Source organism: Gopherus flavomarginatus, chromosome 17 (assembly GCF_025201925.1).
Source record: "Gopherus flavomarginatus isolate rGopFla2 chromosome 17, rGopFla2.mat.asm, whole genome shotgun sequence".
Taxonomy (NCBI): Eukaryota; Metazoa; Chordata; order Testudines; family Testudinidae; genus Gopherus; species Gopherus flavomarginatus.
The window spans coordinates 7620483-7647845 of record NC_066633.1 but is presented as its reverse complement, the minus strand read 5'-3'; the positions used below and the strand labels follow the sequence as shown (position 1 = coordinate 7647845).

Below are 27363 nucleotides of genomic sequence, written 5' to 3'. Positions count from 1 at the left end.
GATGATCCTCGCAGGGCAGTTGGTGGGCAATTGGAGCAGGTGACCATATCACCTAAGGGGGGTTGGATAATCATTTTGAGAGAGTGGGACCTGTTTAGTTAGAAAATGGTTACCTGCGTTTGCCTTGGGTGGTATGAAATCTGTAAAATGGGGACATTAATATTTAGTTAACTCACAAGCGTGCTGCCAAAAGCAGTTTATAATGATTTGAGCTAGAGTGGCACTCAACCTTGAGGGGATATTGATACAATGGGCAAAATTCATTATTGGTGTAATTCCCTTGATTGGAGAAATGGGTGCTCAACACCGTTCAGCACGAACATTGTTGAAAATGTAGAATGGTGTATAAAGGCTTGACCCAAAGCCTATTGAAGTCAATGGGTGTCTTTCCATTTATTGCAATAGAATTTGGATCACATCCTATGTGCTATTTTGTTATTAGTTTTATTGCATTCTGAACGGAACCCCCTCCACATATCATTGGATAGCCTGGATCATTTCTAACCATGACAGGAAATGCATTGTTACTTTGCTAGGGTAACAGAGCAATAACAGAGTCATGTCAGCCATAATTTATCAGTTATGATTATTTGAGTTGAGAAACACATTGCCATGGAGACATTTTAATAATAATAAAACAATAAATTAAAAGCAGCGTTTTAATGATTTGGCAAGTCATTGAGGTTGAAAAGTTCTGTACGGAGGGTTCATAATGAAATTCTCCATTTTTATGGATCATTTTGGATGTGAAGTATTTTACATAAAAGACCTCAAATTGTTCTCCATAATTGTAACCAGGAAAATGTCTGCATTTGATTTGAAATGGCAGTGATATGAGTATACAGGCAGAAGGAAAGAGATGGCACAATTCATCCTAGGGCAGGCACAGTTATCACATACCTTCATTTCTGGGACCATGTCTTGGCTAACATAAGTGTAGGGACGAGGATTAAGCACTGGGCTTAGTTCTCCACTCTGTAACAGTGGTTTTACACTAGTGTAAATTCATTAAAGTCACTGGGGTTAGGTTGGCATAAAACCAGCGTAACAGTGCAGGGAAACAGCTTCCTTATTACATCTCAGTACTTTTAGGGAAAACTGTGTCCTGGTCCATATCCACAGCTGGTGTAAATTGGGTGCAACCCCCTTGATTTCAATGCCGCTGCACCCCTTTACATCAGCTGAGAATCTGGCCCCATATTCTTTGTTGAGTTACTTTTCAGAATTCTGATCAGTGGTATCCACTTGCAGATGGTATTACCAAAAGGATTGAAGTTCATAAGATGAGCCAGACCCTCAGCTGGAATAAACTGCCCTTGTTCCAGTGAAGTCACCAGCTTGGTGGACTTGGTGACACTCCTGTGCTGAACAGGACCATTTAAGTGCATGGGGTAGACCTCTGCCTGGGGGCTGAATTTCATTTCACACCTTGCAGGACAGTAATTGTTTTTCTATGTTCCAGGCGTTCTATGTGAATTTGGTGGCTTTCTGCTTTCTCATTTGTTCTCTGATTACAGCTGAGTACCTAGAGTGGATTTTAGGTGCTAAAGGAAATGAAAATGAATGAATGAAAGAAAGGAGTTTGATGCAAAGGATCTGGCAGATGCAAATTCCCCAGGACAGTGGAGACAATTATCTGACAGTCTCTTTCTTATGACTTCCTTGCCTCTGTGTTCAGCAAGTCCTGCTGTGGTCTGATACACTCCCCACACTTTGAATAAGGCCCACTGTAGCCTAACTAGGTCAAATCCCTCATTCAGCCCTGGGGCATCCTTTAAGAAAAGCCTGCAGTAGGGCGGGAAACCTGTGTGAAGTTGCTGGACACTTGGGTTAACATTTTTGTGGTTTAGATAGCTGTGAATTTACAGTTTAAAAAATTCACCACAGGGCTATTACTTCCCCACACACTGCCAGGCACCACACAGAGATGTTCACATCGCACACATGACCCATCGCAGCAACGCCCTGTTCCATTCTGGCACTCCTGCGCTTAAGATTTCCTCAGTGGATAAGCGCAAGAGGACAATTATGTCCTTCTTTGAAGGCCTTAGCCCGAGGGACAGATACCCTTGCAAGTGTTGTTATATGTTTAGAATACAACATATTAAGACCACAGAAATACACACATTTCTCTATAATAAGCTAAAGAAGTGCCCCCTCCCGACCCCTCCTTTAGTTAGTAATTCACACCCCCTGCATATTGGAGGAATTAATTTTCAGAGATGGACGTGGGTTTTGTCATTTGGATTAATCTCTGGAATCTGCAGTGCTGCTGATGGAGGGAGAGGCAGAAAACCAAACCAGCTGCGGTTTCAGATGCCAGGAGGCGTATACAGCTCTGGCAGTTAGAAAGCTCTCATGTGCTGCCTTGCAGCCTTGGGTTCAACTGATCTGCAGTCTCTGAGGATGGAACGCACCCCTGTCCAAATGACTGGATCGAGCCTATGCACCACGCCAGTGAAGCCCTGTTTTCAGGGCTTAATTACAACATGGGCATTGCAAGAATAAAGACAGGATCCCACAATATCATTGTGCTTGCTTTCCTGACTCTAATCACACTTTAATCCCCATGTGAAGGAGGACATGGGCCAAGGTATCGCTGTGGACGATTGGTATGAGAAGCCGTCTTTGCCACGTGCTTTTCAAAGCTCAGTCAAACCAAAGTCTCCATTTTATTGTCGGATTTATTTTTGCTTTTAGATTTTTGCTGCCCATGCTAATGCGGTGAGCCAAAGCCACAGAAGGCTCTGTTCTTGCCTAAATAGACAAAAACTGACTAAAAAAGCCCCAGCAAAACAGCATAGCGCCTAATACATTGCATGTGTCTACTTAACAGGGGACATTTTTATAAAAATAATCCCTGAGTTTCCAGCATCTCTAGACCCTGTGGCACAGCATATCTTGTCCCCTAAGAAGTTCCAGGGCATACCATGGAACGAAGTGGCCTAAACACTACAGATTTATACCCATCGCTTGCAGCAGCAGCATCTTAGTGTCCCATTGGAGGTCTCCCATCCAGCAACATTGAGGCCCTCCTCTGCTTAGCATGGGAGTTGGAACGTGGCATGGTTGTAGTTTCAATGGTAAAGACCTAAAAGGGCTCATTGATCATTAATGAATGATCCCTAGCAAGGTTGACCGCTGAACTGGAAGACTGACTGAGCCCTTAGAATAGAAAACTCTTTTCCATGGGAACTGCTTTTCACCAAATTTTCTGCTATCGTCTCCCTGGTCTTAATCTAAGCGGACCAGATGTCCTGATTTTATAGGGACAGTCCCGATATTTGGAGCTTTGTCTTATATAGGTGCCTATTACTCCCATCCCGATTTTTCACACTTGCTGTCTGTTCTCCCTAGCTTAATCACATAATGGCTCCTAATCACAATTTGCTGTGTGATTAGGTGGAGGAATTGAGCCTTCAGACATATCCCTCCCTTCCCTACCCTGCAAAGACCTTTGTAGCTCCATGTTGTCTGAAGCCATTGTACTGCTCCATTATCGAGTTAGAATTGTGGTGTTGCGGTGGTATCCGTACACAACACTTTGTTGTTTTATAAAGTGTCTTATTACTGGTAATGGAGCTGCCGGGCACATTCCTGTAGGATGCATTGTCCCTGTCCGCAGGTAGCACTGACATAACTTTCTGCCATGGGCAGCAGTTTGGGGATTGTTAATATGGACAAATCTTGGAAGGAGGCGCAATCGCTGGTAGTTTCTCCTCTGTTCACCGGGTTGCAGAATGTATGAATTGCATGCACACCATCACATCCAAAAGAACAACTAACCCCTTTGCCTTTCCACTTCAGCTTCGGCCTTTCCTGAGGACTTCTCCATTCTGTCCACTGTAAAAGCCAAGAAAGGAAGTCAGTCCTTCTTGATCTCCATTTACAATGAGCAAGGGATCCAGCAGATTGGCATGGAGATTGGTAGATCTCCTGTATTCCTGTACGAAGACCATACCGGGAAGCCAGGCCCAGAAGACTATCCTCTTTTTCGAGGCATTAACCTATCAGATGGCAAGTGAGTGCAGTGTCATGTATTGAGAACGTGGTGCACGATAAAAGCAATCATCAGTCTGTATGAGAATCTATATGAATACCTAAGTGTGTATTAGATGTATATCCTATGTATATATTTTACCAGTGCTCTGTCTCAGCTAACTGAGCTCTTCCATTCTGCCATATAAACAGGTGTGCAAAAACCCTTTGAACATTAGTGAAATATGAGTCACTTCAGGTCAGTGGGGACTTGTGGCTATAGGGATGACATTCCCCCTGTGCAAAGGGCTTACACAAACCTGTGTGACACTTAAGGTCCATGCAAATCACCCGGTGTTGGGCTTAAGGAGGACGGAAGAGGGGGATGAGGGGAAAATTGGGGCTCCACTTCTCCCCCCAATGTGCCCCACAACTGTGCAGGGGAGACTCCCACTCTGAGGGATTAGGAGTCAAGTGGTCCTACCTGTTGCCCCAGCCTTGTGAATTCCTCTTTTGGGGATTTAAATGATGCATGGACCTTTTACCAGCCCTCTGCCTGTCAGTGAATTTCACTCCATTTGGGGACAATGATTGGCCCATAGTTTTATATCAACATCCTTTCATGATCAACTACTTGTTCTAAACAGTTGGCTCATTAATAAAAGCAGAAGGCTCTCTTTCACTAGCTCATGGGCTGTGTTATTTCACAGGTGGCATAGAATAGCCATCAGTGTACAGAAGAAAAACGTCACTCTGATTTTGGACTGTAAAAAGAAGGTATCTAAGTTCTTGGACAGAAGTGAGCACCCCATCATTGACGTGAACGGCATCATTGTGTTTGGAACCAGGATACTGGATGAGGAAGTCTTTGAGGTAAGACACAGAACGTAAGCAGTGGCCTAGGGGTGAGAGGGAGATGCAGTACAAAGCCTTTGACCTGCTGTTCTGATTGATAAATGGTTTATAAAGCTCATTGCTGGGATTCATCATGGGGCTTGGTTTGTTTGTTTGTTTGTTTGTTTGTTTGTTTGTTTTAAGCCTAATTGTTAAATCCAGGGTAGGACGTTATTTATTGGATATAATGTCTATTTTAATAGTGATTAGAATTGTGGGCCAGATGGGTAAATTAGCCGATTCCAATAGAGTAACACTGATAAATCTGGCTCTTAGAGAGTTTGTTTGTTTTAAATTAAACTGCCTCTGAATCTGGCTTTCACGTTCATATGATCCTGTGGAAGGTAAAATCGGGATTTAACTGGCACTGGAGGGTCTTTCTCAAGCAGTGCATGCATTTGAAACTCAGCAGCTAGGCTGAATGCAATGTTTAAGCAGAGTTCAGTAGTGTAAAGCCTATAAACGTACTGTCTGGGCCAGTTGATAGAGTGGCTTCTTTTAAAATCAGAATCTTATCCCACTTGGCTGAGAATCATCACATTTTATAGAGTCCCATTTTAGCCATTTGAAATGGGTTCTGGGGACCTTTCCCCTTGCTTGTCGGTGTCATTTAAATCAAGCTGTCCTTCCCTTTCTTTGATTCTGGTCAAGAATACAAATAAGGAGTCTGTGTTTCTGCAATTTCAGGACCTTAGTTTGCCCTAGTGTGTGGGTCAGGGCTCTGACCTTAATAACAGTGAGGTTTCCATTCATTCCTGCTTTGTGTTGTTTGCTGTGGCTTGGAAGTGAAGGCTGAGGAAGGCAATTCCTTGCTTAGCACAGTGCTGCTCTCAAGACTATAAGGCCTGGCTAGGGAGAGGTGCTACCACTTCCATGGGCATGGCCTTGAACCCTGATCTCGTGCCCTAAGACACAACAAAGCTGTTGCATCGCCAGACTGAGTGGGTGCCTCCCTTCCCGCCCACAGCCGTCGCATAGGAAAATGCTAGGTAAAGTTGGGTGAATAATTCATGAAGAATTTCAGCAAAGTGCTGCCTCTTTTTCCAGTCACAAAGTGTCCACAAGCAGAGAGTGGCTTTCTCTTAGTACTATTAGAAGTTTGAAATCATTGGCCCAGTGGTTTCTGTAAACAATTCTTCATCTGCGGAATAGGCCTCTGAGTATTTGCTATTCAAGGTTGTGACAGAGGCAGTTTAGGAGTTTAGTCAGATATGGGGGAGAAGGAGATCTGTGATTCTTTCCATAGTTCGGCAGCTAGACTGATATGTGAACATCACAATAAACCTCAGTCAAGCTGCAGTTTCAGAGATCCTGTTTACTCTTTTGTCTGTATATGTCCAGGAGTATTGGATTCTCATTTGCACAAGTATAAATAAAAAGTAACGCTATTGAAGTCAATGGAGCAAAGCTTTTTGTAGGTGGATGCAGAATTAGGCCCATTACGTTTTGCAGCTCATCCTTCATTAGTTTATTGCATTTGTTTGGAGCTGGAGTTGAGTGCGCTTCATGGAGCAAATTGAGCATTGCGTGCAAGGTTCCTGCAACAATATGAATAATTATGGTTCAGTGAAGTCACCTCTAGTCAGCACTGTGCTATCTGTAACTTGGAAAGAACGTCCTATGGCTGTTTAATGTTACTTACATTTGGAAGGTCTGCTGTAAACAGTGCAAAAATGCTTTGACCCAACATCACTAGAACTCAGCTAGAAGAGGGTTATGACTGTATCTCTAACTGCATTAAATGAAGAGACATTTCCTGGGAAGATTAAAAATTAAAGGGGAAAGTAAAAGCTGGATTTAATGGGCACTGAAGTTGTTTTTCTAAAGCGTTGATGTGCTTCCAGAAAAAGTCAGTAACCAGACTGAATGCTGCATTTCAGCAGATTTGTTATATAAAGCAGAGAACTTTACTGGAGACCTGGCCCTGTGCACCTAGTAGATCCTCTTAAAGAAATCAGAGTCTTATCCAAGTTAGGTAAGAAGCTCACATTTTTATAGGATCTTTTTTAGCCATTCAAAAAGACATCTCCTCCATTGTTATAAAACAAAACAAAACAAAACCACACCCGACAGACCAACAAAAAACCCACCTGTGAAGTAGCCTGGTGAAAAGGGCTCATGGGTGGAATTGCATATTCTGTTTCATTTCTCATTAAACTGTAATGGGATCCTCCATGGTAGTCAATCTATGGGCTGTCTGGTGTTGATATGAAACTGTGCACAACAGAAGATGAATAGGACTGAAGTCATGAGGTTTTCTTTACTGTCCCAAAAGCTTGACATATCTCCAAACAGTCTGGCTTTAATTGTCAGCTGGAAATAAGACTTCACAGCCACCTTACTAAACAACAAGCGCGTACATTTTTGCAGCTGGCAAAGCATTGCCAATTCCGCTATCAGCCTTTCACAGGGTGTCAGACATTAGTGCCAACAGTGGTAATGAAGTGGCCTTGATTGGAGCAGATTCATGGGACAAACAGACCCAGTGCTCCACTTAGCCAACAGCAAAGGAGGCTGTTTCGATGGTGCCGGCACGGATTGCAATATACATGTACCAAATGATTGCAGACACAGAGAAGCCCAGAACTATTATTATAGCAGAAGACGACAATTTATCAGAATACAAAAGCCTTCCCCTCAATATATGCTTTTCGTTTATTTTTCGTTTTTGCCTTCTCTGCCTAGCAAGCAAGATATTTTCAACATGCACACACAAAAACATCAAGATGCCAATAGCTATAAATCGAATGTAATTAAAAGGTTTCATGAAGGATCACCCTGATGGCAGACTGTAACCTAATTTCCTTCGTTTCTCAGTAACCTAATTTCCTTCAGTCATCCCCCCCCCCGCCCCCACAAGCTGCACCTCTAAGCAGAAAGTATGTCTGAAGGCAACCCTGGTTTGGGGCAATGGGAAAGAGATGTGAATCATTTAAAAAAAATCACATATTTCTAGAAAGTTTCTAATTTCTGGGCCCTGAAACCAGTTACAATGAGACTGAAGCTTCTGTAGCTCCTGTAGGTAAATTTTGCAAATCTCAGGGACCTAATAGTAGATTTTAGGTGTTTTCTACAGCTGTGGAGTTTTGTGGCTGTTACAAGTTTGTAGTTTGCGCTGGGAACTTGGAATGACCCAGTTAACTGGGAATGGCAGCGTTTGGAGGGCTTAGGGCCTAGGCTGTCTTTGTTTCAACATGGTTCAGTGGGAGCTGAAAGTTAAGGGAGTTCATATCATGTGCTCGTCTGGGTCTTCATCGGGAGGAACCAAACTTGGAATAGATTTTTGTTTTGGAAGCTGAAATTACTTAACTCAGAGGTGGACAAGGGTCACAAGCACAGTGGAGCATGAGCAGTGTATTATGAAAAGGGTGACTTTCCATCACATACTATGTCAAACGAATTGGTTTAGGGCAGTTTCACAATATTTCTCTAGCACAGCATTCTTCCAGTGGAAAAATGACTTCCTCTCATTAAAATTCAATCAGTTCCGAGGCTGTGTGGATCTCTCTCTAAAGCCCTCTGAATGCTGGGTAGGCTTGACAAGGGGCCAAGCTCACAACCAGGTTACACAAGTTAAGTTTTGTGCTGCAAGGTTGTTCAAAACAGATATTTACAAATGCTCAGAAATGTCAGGACAGGCTGTCACGCTGGGATTGGAAAGTGGTGGCTGGCCTCATGCTGGGAATGAGAGGACGATGTTATGAGACAGCAAAGAACCTTGCATGAGAGAGGGAGAGAGAGAGAAAAGAAATAGCTTACGCAGCAAGATAAATGCTTCTGTTTTTCCTCCTGAACTATAGTAACCAATGTTCCTGTAGCTTCGGTAATACTGAAAAATAGAAGCCACGTTGCCTCTAGCTCCCCTGGTGTTTTGTTTGCTAGGGAGAATTTTTTTTACATACATTAGAAATGCAATGCTTTTTTATTAGATGCAAATCCCTCTGTGAGCCACAGGTTAACAGCAGAGTTTATTGGAATTCACTCTTTCACCCCAACCCATAAAAAATTGTGACTTTTTTGTGAAAAATCCATTTTTTTGGCTGAAAACCAAACATTTTTATTCAGAAATGCTGCTGTGCGTCCTCACAGTAGTTGTAGTTCAGATGCCTCATGTTCAGATTCCTGTCAATGGAATGAGCTTCCTGGCCAGACCACACTTCCCATGATGCACCCCAATCTCCCTTCTTGGTGAGCTGCCATCATGCATGATGGGAGTTTCGTGGCCTCAGGGAATCCTGTCAGCTCTGGTCTTTGTTTTTTATGTGCACAGATTATGGGGAAAGGGAGAAACTCTGATGTTTGAGGACTCAGATCTGGCCAAATATTCAATGTTTGGTGCTGATGCTGCTTTCTCAAATGCTGCATTTGTGCATGTACCATGGATAACTGTGTGCACGCGGGGCCAATGCTAGAAGCCCTCATTCCGTTTTTACTTTTTTTTGCACATACAAGGCTGCCATGGACTTCAGTGTGAGTTTTGCCTGCGAAGCTTGGCTTTGTGTGCCACTGTACTTCTATGGAATGTTATGCAACAAAGTCCTCAGTGCCGTTGCTTGTGTAGCCCAGAAAGTGTGTGCTGTTGCCAAGGAATTTCCACCTTCCGCAGCAGCCATTGCTGGGTTCGCTGGAGGGCAATGTCCTCTCCGGGCTCTTCCTTTCCCATCAGGCTGCAGGGATTTGGCTGGAATGTTGCCTCACTTGACCAGCCAAGGATTGGCAAGGCTCTCACCTTACCCAGCTGACCGACGGGTTGCATGCTCCAGGATCACCCTGATGGCATTACTCAGAGGGATTCTTTTGTTAGACTTGCCATGTGTTTTGGAAAATCATCTAAGCTAAGCTGAGGGACCGTGTCATTTTAGTTTTTGGAGAACAGGAAACCCTAGGAGGAAAATAAAGTTTATTCCCCATTATTCTGTAAGGTTTATGGTACTAGGTTTCCTTCCCAGAGGTGACTGTATTACAGAAGTGGATGAAGTGATCCAAGCCCGTACACTTCAGGATCTTGCTGAATGAAATGTGCCACTGGATGGCATTGGAACCCGAGTACCATGGCCATCAATGGAGTGGATCAGATTAGGCAGAAAGAGCATGCAGTGCCTTATGAAAAAGTCCTACAAAATTTAAAAGAAAATGATCTTCTTTGTTTAGCTGTTTTTGAACCAGTCTATAGAATTTATTAAAGAATTGTATCCCTGCAAGAGCGTGCTATTTAGAAGACCCCTATAGGAAGTATATAATTTGCTATTCAATTTGGTGAACAAGATTCTAATGACACTGCATGATTAGTAATTCAACTACACTGATCCACGTGACTATGCAAGGTGTAACTTCTTGTGAGTACTAAAGAAGTTCTATTTCATAGAATCCTATAGGGGTCATACCTATTAAATTTTGTAGGGCTTTCCCACAAAGAGTATGGTGGTGTTATAACCACTAAACATGCTTTTCTTGTTTTGTCATTGTCTTGTTAGAGTAGATCATAATGTTCGGTTCTCAAGGTTTCAGTGCTAAATGAAGTTAGTGGGTAACATTAGTACACAGAAAAGTCCTACATCTGTATATGTTGTTGTTAGGCTTAATGTCTTTTACAGTTGGCATCTCCAGAAACAGAATGAACTGATTCTGGCCAGCTGAATATTTTAAATGTATCTCATTGGTCTAGTCGGCTCTGTAACACCAACCGTTCCCCTCTCAGGCTGCCAAACAAGGTGCACAAGAAGTCAGAGGATTTTGTGCATCTACGTACCTTGCCCTGCCAAGGCAGGGAAATTGTGAATGGCTGATGCGTGGGAACAAGTGGGAAAGTTTGTCATTAGCTAATACCAACTCTTTGTCCTGAGATGAGAGGTGTGCTGCTGGTTTTGTGGATGATACTAAAAGGAAGGTGCTTTTTATTCCTTTTCCTGATTTTACTTTTTCTAAGAGTGCTAGTGTTATCAAGACATCAGAAATAATGGGAAGGCCTTTTGCGACAGGTTAAACCAGAAAGTCTGGGCAAGATGCCAGATGGGCCTTTAAGGTGTTGAATGTTTCAGGGAGCAGCAAGATGAAAGAAAATAGAAATGTCAGTGTTCTTAGCTGAAACCTTGATGCTGTTCAGGTGCTATTCTGCTATCTCACTGAAACGCCAGTTTACCTTTAATCCTGTGCTTTGTTTACACTTAAAAAAATGACTGCTAAAGTTAATAATCCCTTCTTTAATCTCACTGCATTCATGGTTGCTCGAGAGTCCCTTCACTCATGCTGGATTTTTAACATTTCAAACTTGAGAGATGTGTCATATTTGAAGATGCTTACCTGGATTATTTTTGCTCCCCAATTGGCCAGGCTGGTAGCTGGCTACTAAATTAATGTGATGGTTTGGTTTGGTTTCCCGCGCTAGCGAACTGAGCTGTGGAATCTGGGCTGTGAAAGCTCACAGGAGTAATTGGCTATCTAATAGGAAACAAGGTTTAGTGGTTAGAGGATGAGACAGACTCAGGACTCCATGGTGTTACTCCTGGCTCTAACAGGTTTCAGAGTGGTAGCCGTGTTAGTCTGTATCAGCAAAAACAACGAGGAGTCCTTGTGGCACCTTAGAGACTAACACATTTATTTGGGCATAAGCTTAATTTGTTAGTCTCTAAGGTGCCACAAGGACTCCTCATTGTTCCAGCTCTAATACTGGGTCTTCAGCAAGTATGAAACTTCACTGAGCCTCTGTCTTCCCAAATGGAAAATAATAATACTGCTATCCTCACAGCGCGGAAAGGACGGTTAGATCATTTATATTTGTAATCTGAGAATCTCTGGATACTTTCCAGAGGGAAAATATGGTTTATAAACAGGGCCCCAGCTACAGGGTTTGTATCGTAGTCAGATCTGGATCCACGCTTCCCTAAAGTTTGTGTCTCTTCTGTGTTCCTGTTTGCCACAATCTGTCATACGAATATGAACGGAAATTGTGATTACAGAGGCAGCACAGTAGGGAAAGGTACTTTTCTTTTTAAGTCCAGCAACAAAGGCCCAGTTCCTGTAAAGCCTGACGTACGTCAGTTGCACCGTTGATTTGAAAGGGTATGTCTGCACTTGAGCGGGAGGCATAAATTCCAGCATGAGGAGAACGAGCTAGCCCGGTAAAAATAGAGGAGCAGACGTGAGAGCGTAGGCGTTGGGAAGGGCTCGCTGCCCCGAGTATGATCCCATCTGAGACACTAGGCATGCACTTGGATGGAGAGCTCCTCCCACTGCTATTTTTAGTGTGCTAGCTCTGTTGGAGCTAGTGGGGGTATGTCATCTCAAGTGGAAATTTACACCTGCAGATTGATGTCGAGACATACCCAAAGAGACTCCCAAGCATAACATTGAGCATATACACACATTTTTGCAGGATTTGGGCCTAATTCAGGGGGCTGAAGGAAACTGGGTTGAACTCTTGCTTATTTGTTTTATATGAGGCTCCGTAGAGGGGTTTTATTTTTTAATCAGAAATGTACTAACCTAAATTTCTCTGTTAGGATGAACCACAGAACCCTACTCCAGTGTATTTTTCACTTCTTCAGTAGACTGCTGCAAGAAGCTAATTTACAGCTCTGGCTACTTGCTTTATTGGTCCTGCCAACTCTGATTTCACCTCTTCTGCTGCAAAGCCTTTAAGGGAATGCGAGGGGAGTCAACATTTTAAGTCCCAAGTATATAACAAGGGGTGGAATGATGGAAAATAAAACATTCTGAGCCAGCCTCTTTTGGGGCCTCTTTATTAAACATATCTATAACTCTCCCTGATCTCCTAGTAATTCATTATTTTAATAGTTGGGTTTCTCTTCACTTGATCCGCTATTGTTATTTCAAGGGAGCCTTTCTGGTGCAATGGTGTACTCATAGCATATGGATTAAATCACCAAGTTAGGCTCTTTCAGAGTTGCAGTGGTGCCTAGAAAATGTCAACAGCCATCTGAATGTCTGTCACTGGAAAGGCGCACGATTAACGATGAGGTTTTTGTGCCACAATCCAAGCAATGTTGTCAATCCAATCAAAGCCAAAACATGTAATATTTGGCCTCACTTGGCGACAGCTTACATACAGGATTGCCTTACAGAGGGAAAATGTCTCGTTTTGTCAGTGTATATATAATAGCGAGAGCTGTATGCAGTGCTAAAGAAGAATTATTACTTTTGCAAATTGTTTTCTGGGAATGTGGACTTCAGATTACTTGTGTACCTAAAGTGACACCATTTCATATTACTTGAATGAGCCTATAAAGGTTAGGCACCTGTGGAAGAGAGAGTCTTAAGATTTGGATGGAAACATTAAATTAATTGTCTCTTACTACACACACATTTGCTCAAACTCTCCATTTCCTTTAGATTTACTGGGGGATTAATGGTTTTGAACTCTGGGCTTAAGTAAAGCTTTGTGATTGACTGAGGCAGTCTGAGATGCATAGGCCTGTCAGTAATGGTCAGAGAATGTCAAGATATAGGGCTTTTTCTTTGTACTTCCTGATTGTGAGTTATAAAATCCATACAATAATCTGTATAAAACACTCCATGTTGTGCGTGTGTGGATAAATTACTGCTGCTCTCTGGGGCTCAGTTCCTCTTGGCCTTTGTGTGCGTATAGTGCCAGTTGAGACATGCCTTATTGTTCAAGCAGATCATAAAAACACTCTTATTAAGGTATAATAATTAAGTGGTGGATAGTTTACCTTTTAATGTGGCCAAGTTGTGTGCCTAGCCTAGCAAAGTAAGTGATCTTATTGCTATTTTCCTCCTCCCTCTTTCTCTTCTCTTGTTTACTATCCTCACTTGCTGCATTTTATCTTAAACTAAGCCCTAGTCCTTGCAATAAGATCCGCACGGGTGCATTGGTCAGCTGGCATGGATCTCATGTCCATATCGGTGCCTTGAGTGGCAAGGCTCTTCTTCAGGGCAGGGGATGTCTCTTAATGTGTGTCTGTGCAGCACCTGGCACAATCAGGATTCAGTTGTGATTAGGGCCTTACAGTTCAGATCATACTTATGCGTAACTGTAACAACGCATAGAAAGAGAAGGGAAACTTGTCGAGCCATTAAAGTGAAGAACTGGCAGAGAGGAAATTAGAGCTGGCTGAAAAGCGGGTTGCCACTTTCCCAAAAAATACCAGGAGAAAATTGATTCTTTTTAGTCAAAGTTTGAATGTTCTAAAACATTGGACCAGTGCTAGAGGGAATCGGGCTTTTGTGGAATCTTGGGAAAGTCACTTAAGAAGTCTTCATTTTAGAATGCCCTCCTTAAAGATAGTGATACCTACTGCCCAGGTCGGGGGCAGGCAGTGGGAGAGAGGTCTAAAGGCTGACATTTTCAAACGCACCTAGGGGAGTTCTGAGTACAAGCCCTTCTTACATTCAATGAGACTTTTGGGGGAGCTTTTCAAAGGCCCAAATGACATTTAACTCCAATTGAAAGCCTATGGGAATTAGGCACCTGCCTGAAAATTTGAGTTTAAAGATCTCCCCGATGCTTCTAACTCCTTTTGGTGCTTTGAAAATGTCATCCTAATGCATTAATGTTCTTAGAGTGCTTTAGGGTCCTCGGAATGAAGGTGCTATCGAAAGCATTATTACCGTATTTATTATCCAAACTGGTGATACTCAGACCTCAGTGGTTCAGGAGCCACAATTAGCAATCAGCATTACTCAAAAGAGCCACAGTAATGTGAATTCATGGTTTCATTTACTATTTTATATATCTATTGTGACAGACCCAAACCAGTGGGGTACAGGAGTCTGGTAGAGGGCAAATATATTGGTCACTGGATGAGTAGTTTTCTGTTCCCTGGTTGAGTGACCAGAGCAGGGGCTGCACTAGAGTAATCAGGAACCTGCTAGAACCAATTAAGGAAGACAGGCTGATTAGAACACGTGCAGCCAATCAAGGCAGGCTAATCAGGGCACCTGGGTTTAAAAAGGAGCTCACTCCAGTCAGGCAGGGGGCAGCCAGAGGAGAGGAAGTGCGTGTGAGGAGCTGGGAGCAAGAGGTGCAAGGAGCTGAGAGTGAGAGGGTGTGCTGCTGGAGGACTAAGGAGTACAAGCGTTATCAGACACCAGGAGGAAGGTCCTGTGGTGAGGATAAAGAAGGTGTTTGGAGGAGGCCATGGGGAAGTAGCCCAGGGAATTGTAGCTGTCATGCAGCTGTTACAGGAGGCACTATAGACAGCTGCAATCCACAGGGCCCTGGGCTGGAACCCGGAGTAGAGGGCAGGCCCAGGTTTCCCCCCAGACCTCCCAACTCCTGATCAGACACAGGAGAAGTTGACCCAGACTGTGGGGAAGATCACTGAGGTGAGCAAATCTGCCAATCTGCAGGACCCACCATGGTAGAGGAGGAACTTTGTCACACTATCTATAGATATATACAGTTTTTCTCACAGCAAAATGACTGACCAAGTATTCTACAGTTGGTTAATAACATAGTAAAAGCATCCTGACTGGTTAATAATTAAATCACACAGGGTTTCAATATGTTCTGCAAAGAGCCTCAGGAGACCCATTAAAGAGCCAGAACTTGGTTAGTTGAGCTCCGTGTCATTTCTCCCCCTCATTTCTGCAACATGGTATATTTGGCAACAACCTGCCTGCACACTTTCATTTGGAAATTGCCTAATTGGAAAACAAACAAACAAGAACATACTTGGAATAGCAGGAAGTTTAAGCCTAATTTTGCTTCACTAGCAACCCCTGTTGCCCAACCAATGCGCAGCACGGATGAGCTCCAGGCAGTTTGGAGGAGATCCGTACATGTGTGTGTGAAGCCTGCTAACAGGGAGGAAGCGTGGGCAAAACAATAATACCATCCATGATGGGGCACAAGAAGCTTTACTGCCTCTCCACCTCTGGATAATGTGATCCAGAGTAGGTTAACTGTCCCTGTCCCTGGAGGCCCACCCTTGTGCTGGCCTTTGTCCAGAATTTCCTGAGTTTCAGGATGTCTCCTACTGAGAATCATCTGCCATGTGAAGCTTTCTAAAATGGTTTCTGAAAGTTTACTGGTTTCATGAAGTTAAACTTCATCCTTCAAGACTATTTCTGACCACCAAAGGGATTATAAGACTTGGGCAGCAAAATCCTGTATGTTTACTCCTGACATTTGCCTGGCAGAATTCTGCATTTGAACACTGGCTGTTGGCAAAAGATGACATCTGCAGGCTCATTATATTTGATGGATAACATTAGCTTTAGAATCGTTATTCTTTCAGCCGACGGTTCCATTTGTAATCCACTTTGTCCTGTTCATAATGAGAGAGAAAGAGAGAGAGGGTTTAGTCTGTTCCATGGAAATTATGAGATGCAGGATTCTGATCTTCAGCCCAGATGGGATGATGTAATGTTGGAAACTTGTCCCCTTGCAGTGACATCATGCCAAAGTTTACAGTGGAGTTTCTGATCTGTATGTCCCTGAGGAGGAGAAGGCAAAAGGGGCTCCTGGAGTGGAAGAGGTACTGCAGAGTGATCTGATGTATTAAAATAACACTGAAGAAGAGTGCAATTAGAGCATGTTTGGGGTTTTGGAGAGGTCGCTTGTCTCAGTTTAAACAAGGGGTAAAAGCCAAAAGCTTGCTGTTGGAACGAGGTTTCCAGCTGAAACTTATTGGCAGCATCACAACATGATACTTAAAAGCTATTGTTGAGAGTAACAACAGCGATAACGTTGCTTTAGTCTTAGGGTCAGTGTGTGTTTCCCATTTCTGCTAACTTGGGTACCTCATGCTCTGCAGAAGATGTTGCATAAATTACTTTTATTTGCATTAAATAGAATTTCTGGAGCGTAAGCCCGTTCACTGGAGATACGCTCCCTTTTTCCTTACATTTGAAGAAGTGGATGGACCCGTTTAGGTGCTCACATTGCTGTGCCTACTCTAGGCATCTGCTACAATCTCCCATGAGCTAATTGCTGGGGGGTTGGGTTTTCTCACTGGGGGAAGAGGAAAAAAAAGATAAAATGAAGAGTTGGGAAACAAAGGCTAATGTACGACAGTTCAGTCCAGCTATGCAGCAGTGCTTAAGCTGACATTTCTATGGTGCTTTTACCTCTTTGGGTGTTAGTCCAGGGCTCAGATTTTGCAGTGCAGTGCTGAGGGCTTGGTCCTGCGGTGGTTGTGCATACAAAACCCTTTGTTGACTTTAAGTGAAGCCTCCTAGAAGGAGCCCTGCCCTGGGTGTTCTCCCCATTTCAGGCACTGATGGATGGAACAGTAGCTCTGGCACTGAACATCAGGAAGGCTCGTTGTGATGCCAGAATAGTACAAGCTGGTGACTTATTGTGGGGTCACATCCTGAGGTATTCCTGCAGGGCTAGGTTGTGGTGATGAGAGGACAGCATGAAGCTGCGTTGGCCCAGTAGAAGTACTGAGGTGTTTTTTTGTCTCGGTTCTTCTCCTTGCACACAGTGGATGTGTAGTGTGCCCCATTAGACTGTCTCTTGTTCGCCTATCCCAGGCCCCAGACTAGTGCGGAAGGGACCCCTCCTTGCAAGGCCAGCTCCAGGCACCAGCTTATCAAGCAGGTGCTTGGGGCAGCCACTCCGGAGCGGGGTGGCACTTTCAGGTATTCGACGGAAGGTCCCTTATTCCCGCTCAGAGCGAAGGACCTCCTGCTGAATTGCCGCAGATCGCAATCGCGGCTTTTTTTTTTTTTTTTGGCTGCTTGGGTGGCAAAACCCCTGGAGCCGGCCCTGCCTCCTTGACATGTTCCACAGTGGGGAGAGGTTCGTGGGGAGCATGAATCAGCCCCCAGAGTGCAGAGCCTGCTGTTGTGGGAGAGGCCCTTGTGCATCCATGCATGTAGGGCTGGGGGTATCTTCTACATGGCCATGCACACGATGGCTTACGTTATCTGTAAAGAAACTCCCATTGACTTTAAAAGAAGTTTGCCCTTTGTAAGGACTGAGTAAGCATTGGGGGCCCGATTCTTCCCTGCCTTGCCCCAGCATTGAATTCATTTATACCAGTGAAAGTGGGTATAAGATGCACCCATTCTGATCGGCCAGCATTTCATACCTGTGTTGCACAGCTGTAGATGAATTCCCAAGGGACATAGCAGGGAAGAATCAGAATTTAGATTACTATCGGCTTAAATCCTACACTTCTGCATTAAGCTGTGTTGTTTTGTTCCAGTGTAAGGTTTCTTGAAGGTATTAATTACCTTATAACAGCATTCACTGTATGTGATGAGGAAGGGAGCACACACCAGCAGTTTCTTATGCAAAAGACATTTGTTCGTAACAATACACATGGAGTGAAATCCTGTCTCCTTTCTCGCTGGATCCTGATGTAAGTAACTACCCACTGAAACAAGGCCTGAGTAAAGACATCAAGTTTTGATCCAGCATAAATAAATTGTGCTTGTAAGAGCCTCTGTTAATTGACAGCGTTCTGCCCACTCCCCATTCATTTTGGTATGAACAGATGAAACATATGTTCATTTCACATGGTGTTTTTTTTTTTTAAGCAGTCTGGGCTCCTTGCCAAACGCAAAGGAAAATCATCGACTGCTCCAGACATCCCTAGCTTGCAGGTGTATTACTTACTCCTAATGGAGACAGTCAGAATCGAATGTATATGTTTGCAACAAACACACCACCCCAGAGATGGGAGCTGGAAGGAGATATTCCTAATGAGTTGTGCAGAATATTGGAAGGAGCTCGTTCGGGTTTTTGTTGTGTGCATGTGTTTTCTGAATCAGCTGCCTCCAAGAAACATGGAAAAAAATGGCTCTGGCTGAGCTTGTTGTTTTCAAAGTGTAGCCACATACTGGTCACGGATGAGGAGGTTCATGGCTGCTGCAGTGAAACATACATAGAGATGAGAGAATCACTGGTGGTGAATAATATATTTGCTGAATTTTGCCTTTTTCTCCACTTGGACTGTCTGCAAACAGCAATATTTTCCCTGGAGTTTATGCATCATTTGAGCAAAATTTTTTCTGCAAATGTTGATGACTTGTTATCCCTTGCTGTTCTGTATATTGAGATCTGAGTTGTGGTACTTAGTTATGATTCACTGCATAAGTCACATGGTAATATTTATGTTGGATGTCACTTTTATAACCAGATTTCTGATGTCAATTTACAAAAGTGCTTTTCTTGAGTTTTCAAGCCTGCAAACTAAAAATGCTCTTTTTGGATGAGATTCACCATGTGTAGAAAAGTGTTCTCACTGGTAGCTCAGGATCTAAACAGGATTAGATGTTTAGCCAGGGGGATATCTGTTGATACATGCAGGGCTGAACATTGCCAAGTTTAAATGGGACTTAAGGGATATTTGGGCCTTGATGCAAGCCCACTGTACATGGATGAATTTCTCCCTCAGTGGACATTAATGCTACAGAAAGTTGATTGAATGAATATTTGTGAACACCCTAAAGGGAAATCATTTAAAAATTCAAATGAATATTCCTGGAATCTCCTTCTACCCTCCCCTGTGTTAACTTAGCTGTAAATATACGCTCCTATCTCTGTCTACCGGAAAGCACTGGCCAAACTTGCACCAATAGTTGAAACCATAGCAGCATCTTCTCTTAGGATGACCACATGTCCCGATATTATAGGGACAGTCCTGATTTTTGGGTCTTTTTCTTATATTGGCTCCTATTACCCCCCCCCCCGTCCCGATTTTTCACATTGGCTGTCTGGTCACCCTATCTCCTCTATTGGTGGCCACAGCAGATGCTCTGTGCTGAGCACTCTGTAGTTAGGTGATAAGCCCCTAATATCCTTCCTGACCAGAACTTTTGCAATAAATTCAGCTCTGAGCATGTGAAGAGAGAGATCCCCATGGCTAAGCGTCTAATCCTCTTTATATCCCAAGGTAACTTTGGGAGCCAACTTCCCCTCCCACCCTCCTTTAATCCGGGAAACTGGATTCTGTCCTTACCTCCTGAGGCAGAGAATTCAGAGAGCTGATTAAAAGCCTCTGCGTAGATTTAGAGCTTGATCCTGCGCATGCATTAACTCAAGGTAACGAGTGATGATCAAGCCAGGAAGCTCAGGGGAAGCCCATCCTGCAGGGATGAGGGTGCTGCTGTATAGCTTCCTAATGACTCCTGTAATAGCAGGATTCCAGCCTCAGAGAGGAGCCAGTAGCTAAATGCCTCATTAATGTGGTGAGAACCTCACTCAAGCCCACATCTCCTGAGACAGATCCATGCCCCACCCCTTTATAACCTGACATTCATGAATGCAAGGGGGCAGGCTGGAGGCTCAGAAAGGACACTGCTGGTGCTTACCCATATCTGCCCCCTCGCACTTGCCCTTGGGGTGCACCGTCCTTGTTCTCTCTGCTATGTGCCATGCAAGGAGTTGAAGGGCCAATGATCTAGTGCTTAACTGTATCTGCGTCAACACATAGCCTTTGCTGTTGCTTGTGATGCAGTGTAAAACCCTGGCACTCCCAGCTGTGCAACACACAAACACTTGCACAACTCAAGCCCTTAGTATCACTCCTCCCCCCCGCCCCCCCAAAAAACACCCACCAGATAGTGATTTTAGAGGTGGGAGGCAAGGAATAAGTGAGCGAGGTCTAGCATGCTGCCAGCATTATGGATCCACCATTTGCAAAGTGGCTACAGGCCCAGACACTGGGGAGTTTAAGGCTTTCCAAAAGCAACCACTGGCTTCAGACCTGTCTGAGGACTCGGCTGGGTTTTAATATTGCTGTGTGGGAAGTTTTAGAATCTTGGGAAAAAAATCAAACCATTTGGCTCCATCCATCCTCTCTCCCATAGCTTATAGCATGGCCGCTCCTGACACCTTAGCAGTGAAGTATTCCCTATCGCACAAGAAGAGCGCGCCGAGCACCCGGGAAACATATCAAGACTTTTTCTGGCAGTCTTGGGTGGTTTTTTTTTCCCCACACACATAACCCAACCCAACTCAGCTCTTGTGTGACTCATTGTAAAAGAATGTCAAAACAAGTGTAGGGATTTTAATTTGATTTGTTTTGGTTAATGAGAACATAGGAAACTGGGAATCAGATGCCATGGAGCGGTCACATTTGTATTGAAACACAGGCCTGAAACAACCTGCTGTGCTAGGGAGAAAATTCTCCCATTGCTTGGTAGGTTGGGTTTTTTTAACTGTGTGGTAAATGGATGACAGGGGACTTGAGGACTTGTATAGAGCAGTGTTAGTTGGGGGTTTGGTGACTAAATTTAGCTGACAACAATATTAAAGTGGCTTAACTGGTTGTGGCGGATGAGAACATACTAGGTGAAATCCATTTTTTAAACTGTTTGTGACAGACACTGTCTACTCCATTTGAAAATGTTGTTTGCAACAAACCATTGTCACATCATTCATTCCAGACAAGCATTGGTTGGGGTGGTTGTTTGCAACACCTGAGATGAGGTCTGTAGCACAGGTCCAGCTGAACAGTCATGGGAGCTGTAATCTGTGATGGTTTTCCCCTAGTATGGACAGCATCTGCATCAGTGTTGCTGCTCCTCCTATCTTCATCCCCCAGTGCTGTGCCTTGTCTTTGGCTTCAGCAATAGTACTGGGCATTATGGGATAGCTCCAGGAATCTCAGAATGCCACGCTATACCCGTAATTACAAGGCAAGCTGTATGTTAATACACGAAAATAGTTCTGTGAAAAACAATGAGGATTGCAGTTTGAAACGTTTTTCAAAATGGACTAAATGGTACCCCTAGAAGGATTGGTGTAAGGAGTGGTGTAACAAGACAGTAATACCTGTGTGAAACTGGAGTAATGCAAATCTGAATTATACAATATTGTTGAGATACATATAGCTGGTGGTGAACAACTACTCTCAAGTCTTCTCTGGTCTCTCATGGCCTCCCTTGTGTCTGCTTTTTAGGTGACAGGGATATTACACCTTTCCACTAGCTATAGCAGTGATGGGTCTGTGAGTCCTTTCCCCCCTCCAAACATCCTTGCTTTTCCTTATTTTTTCCTTTTGAGCTCTCACCCTAGCCCCTTCATTAGTCTTTCACCTTGAGATTTCACATCTGCACAATGAAGCATATCTCACGTGCAAATATGTTAGCTATCATTAGGCCAAATCCTGAGGTCCTTTTTCAGTGCTTATGTAAAGACTCCGAGCAGCTTTTACCTGCTATGCAGATACAGTCCACACACCACAGAAAGTCCAAATTCCCTCCTTTCCTGGGGGCTGGTCTTTGTGCACCAAGAAAACAATAGGATAATATATATATTAGTCTTCTCTTCAGGATTGACTGCTCCTATGGTGCCTCTCTCAAGATTGCTCAGCCCACACCCTAGTTCCTCTCTCCTTCTCAGCTATTCCCAATGTCTCTTATATCCAGCTGGGGGTAATGACCTGCTTCTGTGAGTCAGTAGAAGCCATTTAATCCTTTCCTAGCATGTCAACACCTCCTCACAGGTTGGGGTATTTCAGGCAAACACTGCTACTCTGTTACCTAGGTCTGAGTAAAAACTGAGCGATGACCTCTGCTTTGGCCACTGTAAAGCATCAGCAAATCTTCAAACCCATAACTTATCCCAACAACTTCTTTTTTTTATTATGTACTAGCCACTGTGTAAGAGTCCCACTTACAGTGAGCTCCCATATTCAGCTTTGTGTCGATGGTGTCGCTAGCAGAATCTGATCTGCTCCCTAATTTCCATAGACTAAAGGAAAATTAATCAGTATAAAACTGAGGCCAGGAAATGCAATCAGTCAGAATGGAGCTAGAGGATACATGTTGTTCACTGTATTGCCTGGGACAACGTGTGTGGTAGCTTGTAACAAGAGATTTTGCTTGCCAAATTGTCCTTCCCTTATAATTTACGTGCATGTAATGTTCATGCCATAATTGGGAAATAAAATCTATAGGAAAGAGGCAGCTGTTGCTTGGGTTACTAGCAGCTTATTTGACTTGGATACTGAGTAATCAGCATTCAGCCCAAGACTCGCTGTAGACCAGCGACATAAAGTGATTAATGGAATGGTAAAGGAAATATAGAACTTGAGTATGTGGTCAGGCGCTGCAGGACCACAAGAAGCAATTTAAGGCCGGGCAGCCTTTGGCAGCCTGTGGCTGTAATTTGGGCTCATTTGAAGTTTTCAGAGGCTGCCTGCTCCCTCAAGGTTGCTTCTCCTCTCCAATGAAAACTTTGCAATTTCCTTAGTTCATAATAGAATTGTAGCCTGGATAAAATCTCATTATCCAGAAAGACCGAACTGATTCCCTCAGCAAAACACCGCAGACAGCAGGGTGCCAACTACAACATCCAGCACATTGAGTCAGAGTGAGCTGTTCCCTGCTCCAATGATCCCGACCAACGGAAAGGGAGGCCGTATGCCTGGGGAGCACCAGAGATGGTGGAGTCCAATGAGTTACAAGTAACCTTTAGGTAAGGCTTTTGTGGAATGATCAAGGGCTTGCGCTCCCAGACCCCAGGCAACCCTGATGTTCAAATAAACCATTTTTGGAGGTTGGAAAATGTTTTGGACAATTTCGCTTCATCACTTTTCACATTCCTCCAGGTTGGCTGGCTCTGTTCAGGCCAGAGTCAGGAATGGAAGTGCCTTGAGAAGGGTCATTCATGTAGTCTTTCCAGTCCAGTCAGACACAGGAGCTACGGAAAAGATGGAGAGTTTGTTCTCATGGGACGCTTAGCCGAGTCTTTCAGACTCAAGGGTTCTGATAGCCGGAATCTCTTTGGGGCTGAGACCATCTCTTTGTTCGGTGTCTGGACAGCACCGAGCACAGTGGGGTCCTGCACTACAAATAATATGAAATAATACCGCAAGCTTTTGGATGCTCACCCGAGTAAAGTTTCAGTCGAAGTTGCAAATTTGTAGACGTTCAGCTGTCACTATCTGGCATCAGTACAAGATACACTGTTCTGTTTCTGAGCAAGGGCCAAACTTCCCCAGTTTGGACAGGACCTTGAATCACAACATTCAGATGTCAGTCTGGATCTTCAGAAAGTGCCAGAACCTTTGGACCAGGAATTCCAGTTTTCACTCTTTCTTTCTTTAGGTTCATGAGTGGCTCTCATCACTGCAGGACCAGACAGGTGGACAACCCTCTTTATAAAGATGAGTCTGAACAGCAAGTTCAGAACCGGATCTAAACTTCCCCAAAGTTGGAGCTATTCTTCAAGTTCAAACTCATCTTTGGTGCAGTGCCCTTCTCTCCTGGGCCGTTTCCCCACGGCTCAGAGAAACAAAACAGTGACACCTTGAAGGGTTTGACAGTCACAGGGGCTACTGATTGAGTTGGCTTTACATGCTAACTCGTATTAATCCATTTGAGGACTAAATGGTGGGGCATGAAGAGACGACAGTGCAGCACCCAAGAATATTCCTCCACCTTGCATGGCTCCTTCAAGGCCCTGATACAATAGCAGTCTCTATGAGCAGTCCCGACCCCCAGTTTCAGAACCCCTGTGGTAAACAGATCTGGGAAGATGTGGGGATGGATTTGCAAGGGCTCAGCACCCAAAATTTGGGCCGGATTTACAAAAGAGTTCGGTTCCCATCCAGGCACCTAAATAAGGGCCAGACTTTAGGGCTTAGCAGCCAGCAGCTCCCATTGTGACACTTGTGGATGCATTTGTCGTTCATTAGGCACTGGTTGGATCTATGCAGAGAGAACCAGGAAGTGGAGTTTTGGGGAAGGTCAGGGATGAAGTAATGCAAGCCAGTGCTGAGTTAAGGACAATTATTTCTTAATGAAATTAATTACTGGAACAGATTACCAGAGGATGTGGTAGTCTCTGTTTCCCAGAGTCTTTACCTCAAGATCAGATGTCATTTTTAAAAGGTATCTTTAGTTCACCCTCATGTTGTTCTGGATGAAGGAGTTGCTAGGTGGAGTCCTCTGGCCTGTGTTATGCAGCAGATTGATGAGACGATTCCACCGATCCTTTCTGGCCTTTAGACAGATATGTGAAATAACGGATATGTTGACAATCAAGCATTAGAGTGGGATAAAACTAACATAGAAAAGAGGTGTGTGTGTGTAGGGATGTCTTCTCCCTCCAAAGAAACATTTACAAATGAAAACCAGCTAATATAAACCTTTAATCAGTGAGCTGTAGATTGATACTGTCTGTGATAGACCTGAAACAAGGATGTGGATTTAGCATTGGCCATTGTTCCATCTTTTCCTCTTTCCCTGTCTTCCTCTCTGTTCTGTTAACCGCTAGTTACAGTACGGACAGATCATAACAGACAAAGATATCCATTCATTTTGTGCCATTTATTTCTCAAAGGCCTGTTTTTTGTTTTGTTTTTTTTGTTAGTTAGAAGTTGGACAGTAGAAGGTCAAACAGAGACAGTCCTCCTTTTATGTAAACGTCTGCCACAAATGTGCAGACTATCAGTTAATTTCTCTTCAACTATTGTGAATGCACGTTTTTGTAGGTAAACCCGCCCATGCAGCCGTTGCCCCAACAACACTGACTTGCAGCTAGTCCAGGGGGAGGTGGGGCTCATTGGAAGAACAAAGCAATTAGCAGCTGATCTGGGATGTCAGGGCCGGAGTTGCTGCACTACAGAACTCATTGCTGCTTCATGTGAGTGCTGCCTTGGGGTGCCTGTTTCCTGATGAGGGGGAGGCTCCCCTCTTGTTTTCCATGCCCCTCCTGGAGAGGAAAACAAAAATCCCGCATATCTGACAGCAATTGTGTATAATAAGTAACTTTACGTAGTAAGATTGCTTCTCATTGTGATAATATTGTGGTAGCGAAAACGATCACAAAGACACTGTCTGTCCCAGAGAGCACACACAGTCTACAATTTGGATAGTCCACAACAGGTGAATGTACGGACAAAAGAGGAGAAAAATAGTTTGGAGGACAAGCTAATACTAGGGATGAATGCATTTGCGTAGTACTTTAGTAATCACAGTGGTTGCAGTAGTCACAAGTGATCACCGACCTAGCCAGTGGTTAATGAAACCATTTCTGGCCAGACTGGGTCAGACCAAAGGTCCACCTAGCCCAATAACCTGTCTTGTGACAGTGACTAATGCTGGATGCTTCAGAGGGAATGAATAGCCCAGGAAATCGTCAAGTGGTCCATCCCCTGTCAAAGAATCTCAGAGTACTTTGCCAAGATGAATAAAATGCATTAGTCCCCTTTTAGTGGATTTAGAAACTGAAGCACAGGAGAGGTGATGGGGTGTATTTCCAGAAAAACTGCCTCCTTTTCACAAGGACTGACATCCCATTAATTTTCAGACTCCCATTGGAAGTGGGTACAGAAGCGCCCAGATGCCATCAGAAGGGTTGGTTTCCTCATGGGATTTTTTGACTTGACCAGAAGCAGCAGATACTGGAAAATCTCATCCGACAGGTAGCCTGTGAGATTTCCTATCCAGTTTTGGAGACCCAAGCAGTTTGGGGAGTTTTTAGAAATGTCTGAACCCTGAAAAGGTTGGTGTTTGCCGATTTGCTGCTTAAGAAGCACATGTATGGGTTGTGGCAGTGGCTGAAGAAGAACACACTCCGCTTCAGATATGAAGGTATTGCCTTCGCTGCCCCCGAAAGGTGTGTTGACAATGAGATGACGCAATCTAGCGATCTCACTATAAAATCCTAGAGGAGACCAGGCTGTGAAATTTTTCCTGCAGAGTGGCTATACGAGATCACTCCGGGAAGGTGAGGGGGACTTTAGACCTCACTTAGTTACAGTGAGGTGAAAACTACTTGTGCCTTGTATCCACTGGGATATTACTGTGCAATAATTAATGTACATTACCTACGTCACTGTCAAAAAACACCTTCTTTGGCAGGGAAGACTTGGCTGAGAGGAATGTGGAGGGGCACTGCAGCTTGCCAGTGCCTTTGCTGCAGCAGCGCTGATGTCTGGGTTGTTTTTGTTGCTCGTTTTTTCTCTATCATAAATCAGTCTTTGGTTCAATGTGACAGAAGTTCAGTGCTTATGAAGCAAAGATTTATACTCTGGTTTATTACATATTTATGAGCTTGATGAAATCCTAAGAAATCGTCTGTGAATATGATTTTGAATGTTTTCCCTTGCTGCCTGTAATGGTATTAATGCCCTTCCTGTGTTCACTGTCTATAAATGCTCTCATAAACAGGCAGGAATGTTTGTGGAAATAGTGATCTTTTGGCAAATATTGCAAAATATAGTTAGATTTTTTTTTCAAATTTGTTACTGGCAAGTATTTGTAACTGTAATCTGATTAGATTATCCAGTCAGGGAACAGGAACATACCATGTGAATCAAAACAGCTCAGAATGTCAAATATTTACAAAGAACTGTTTGCAAGCAAGCTACTGAACAATAATTATTCACATAGATTATTTTGCAAATAAATCATTTTGAATAGCTAATAACCTAAAAAAAGAAAACCATGACCTAAGGTGCATAAACTGCCAAGAGGGATCTTGAATTCCTTAAATAAATGATTTGTTATAAATTGTTATTCTTATCTAGTTCTATAAACACCTAGATGGATTGTGTTCATTACACTTTCTGTGAACTTCAAAATCCAGTTTCAAGGCATCTT

At 43.7% G+C, this 27363-nt stretch overlaps 1 protein-coding gene across 2 annotated transcripts in view; it reads left to right on the top strand.

The window, feature by feature from the left end:
* The window catches only part of COL5A1 (collagen type V alpha 1 chain), a 245575-nt gene that overhangs the window by 61405 nt on the left and 156807 nt on the right, over positions 1-27363 (top strand). For both annotated transcript variants that reach the window (XM_050926980.1, XM_050926979.1), the window contains exons 3-4: positions 3808-4021; positions 4689-4851. In XM_050926980.1, the coding sequence (XP_050782937.1) occupies positions 3808-4021; positions 4689-4851 (377 nt within the window). The remainder of the gene's footprint in view (positions 1-3807; positions 4022-4688; positions 4852-27363) is intronic.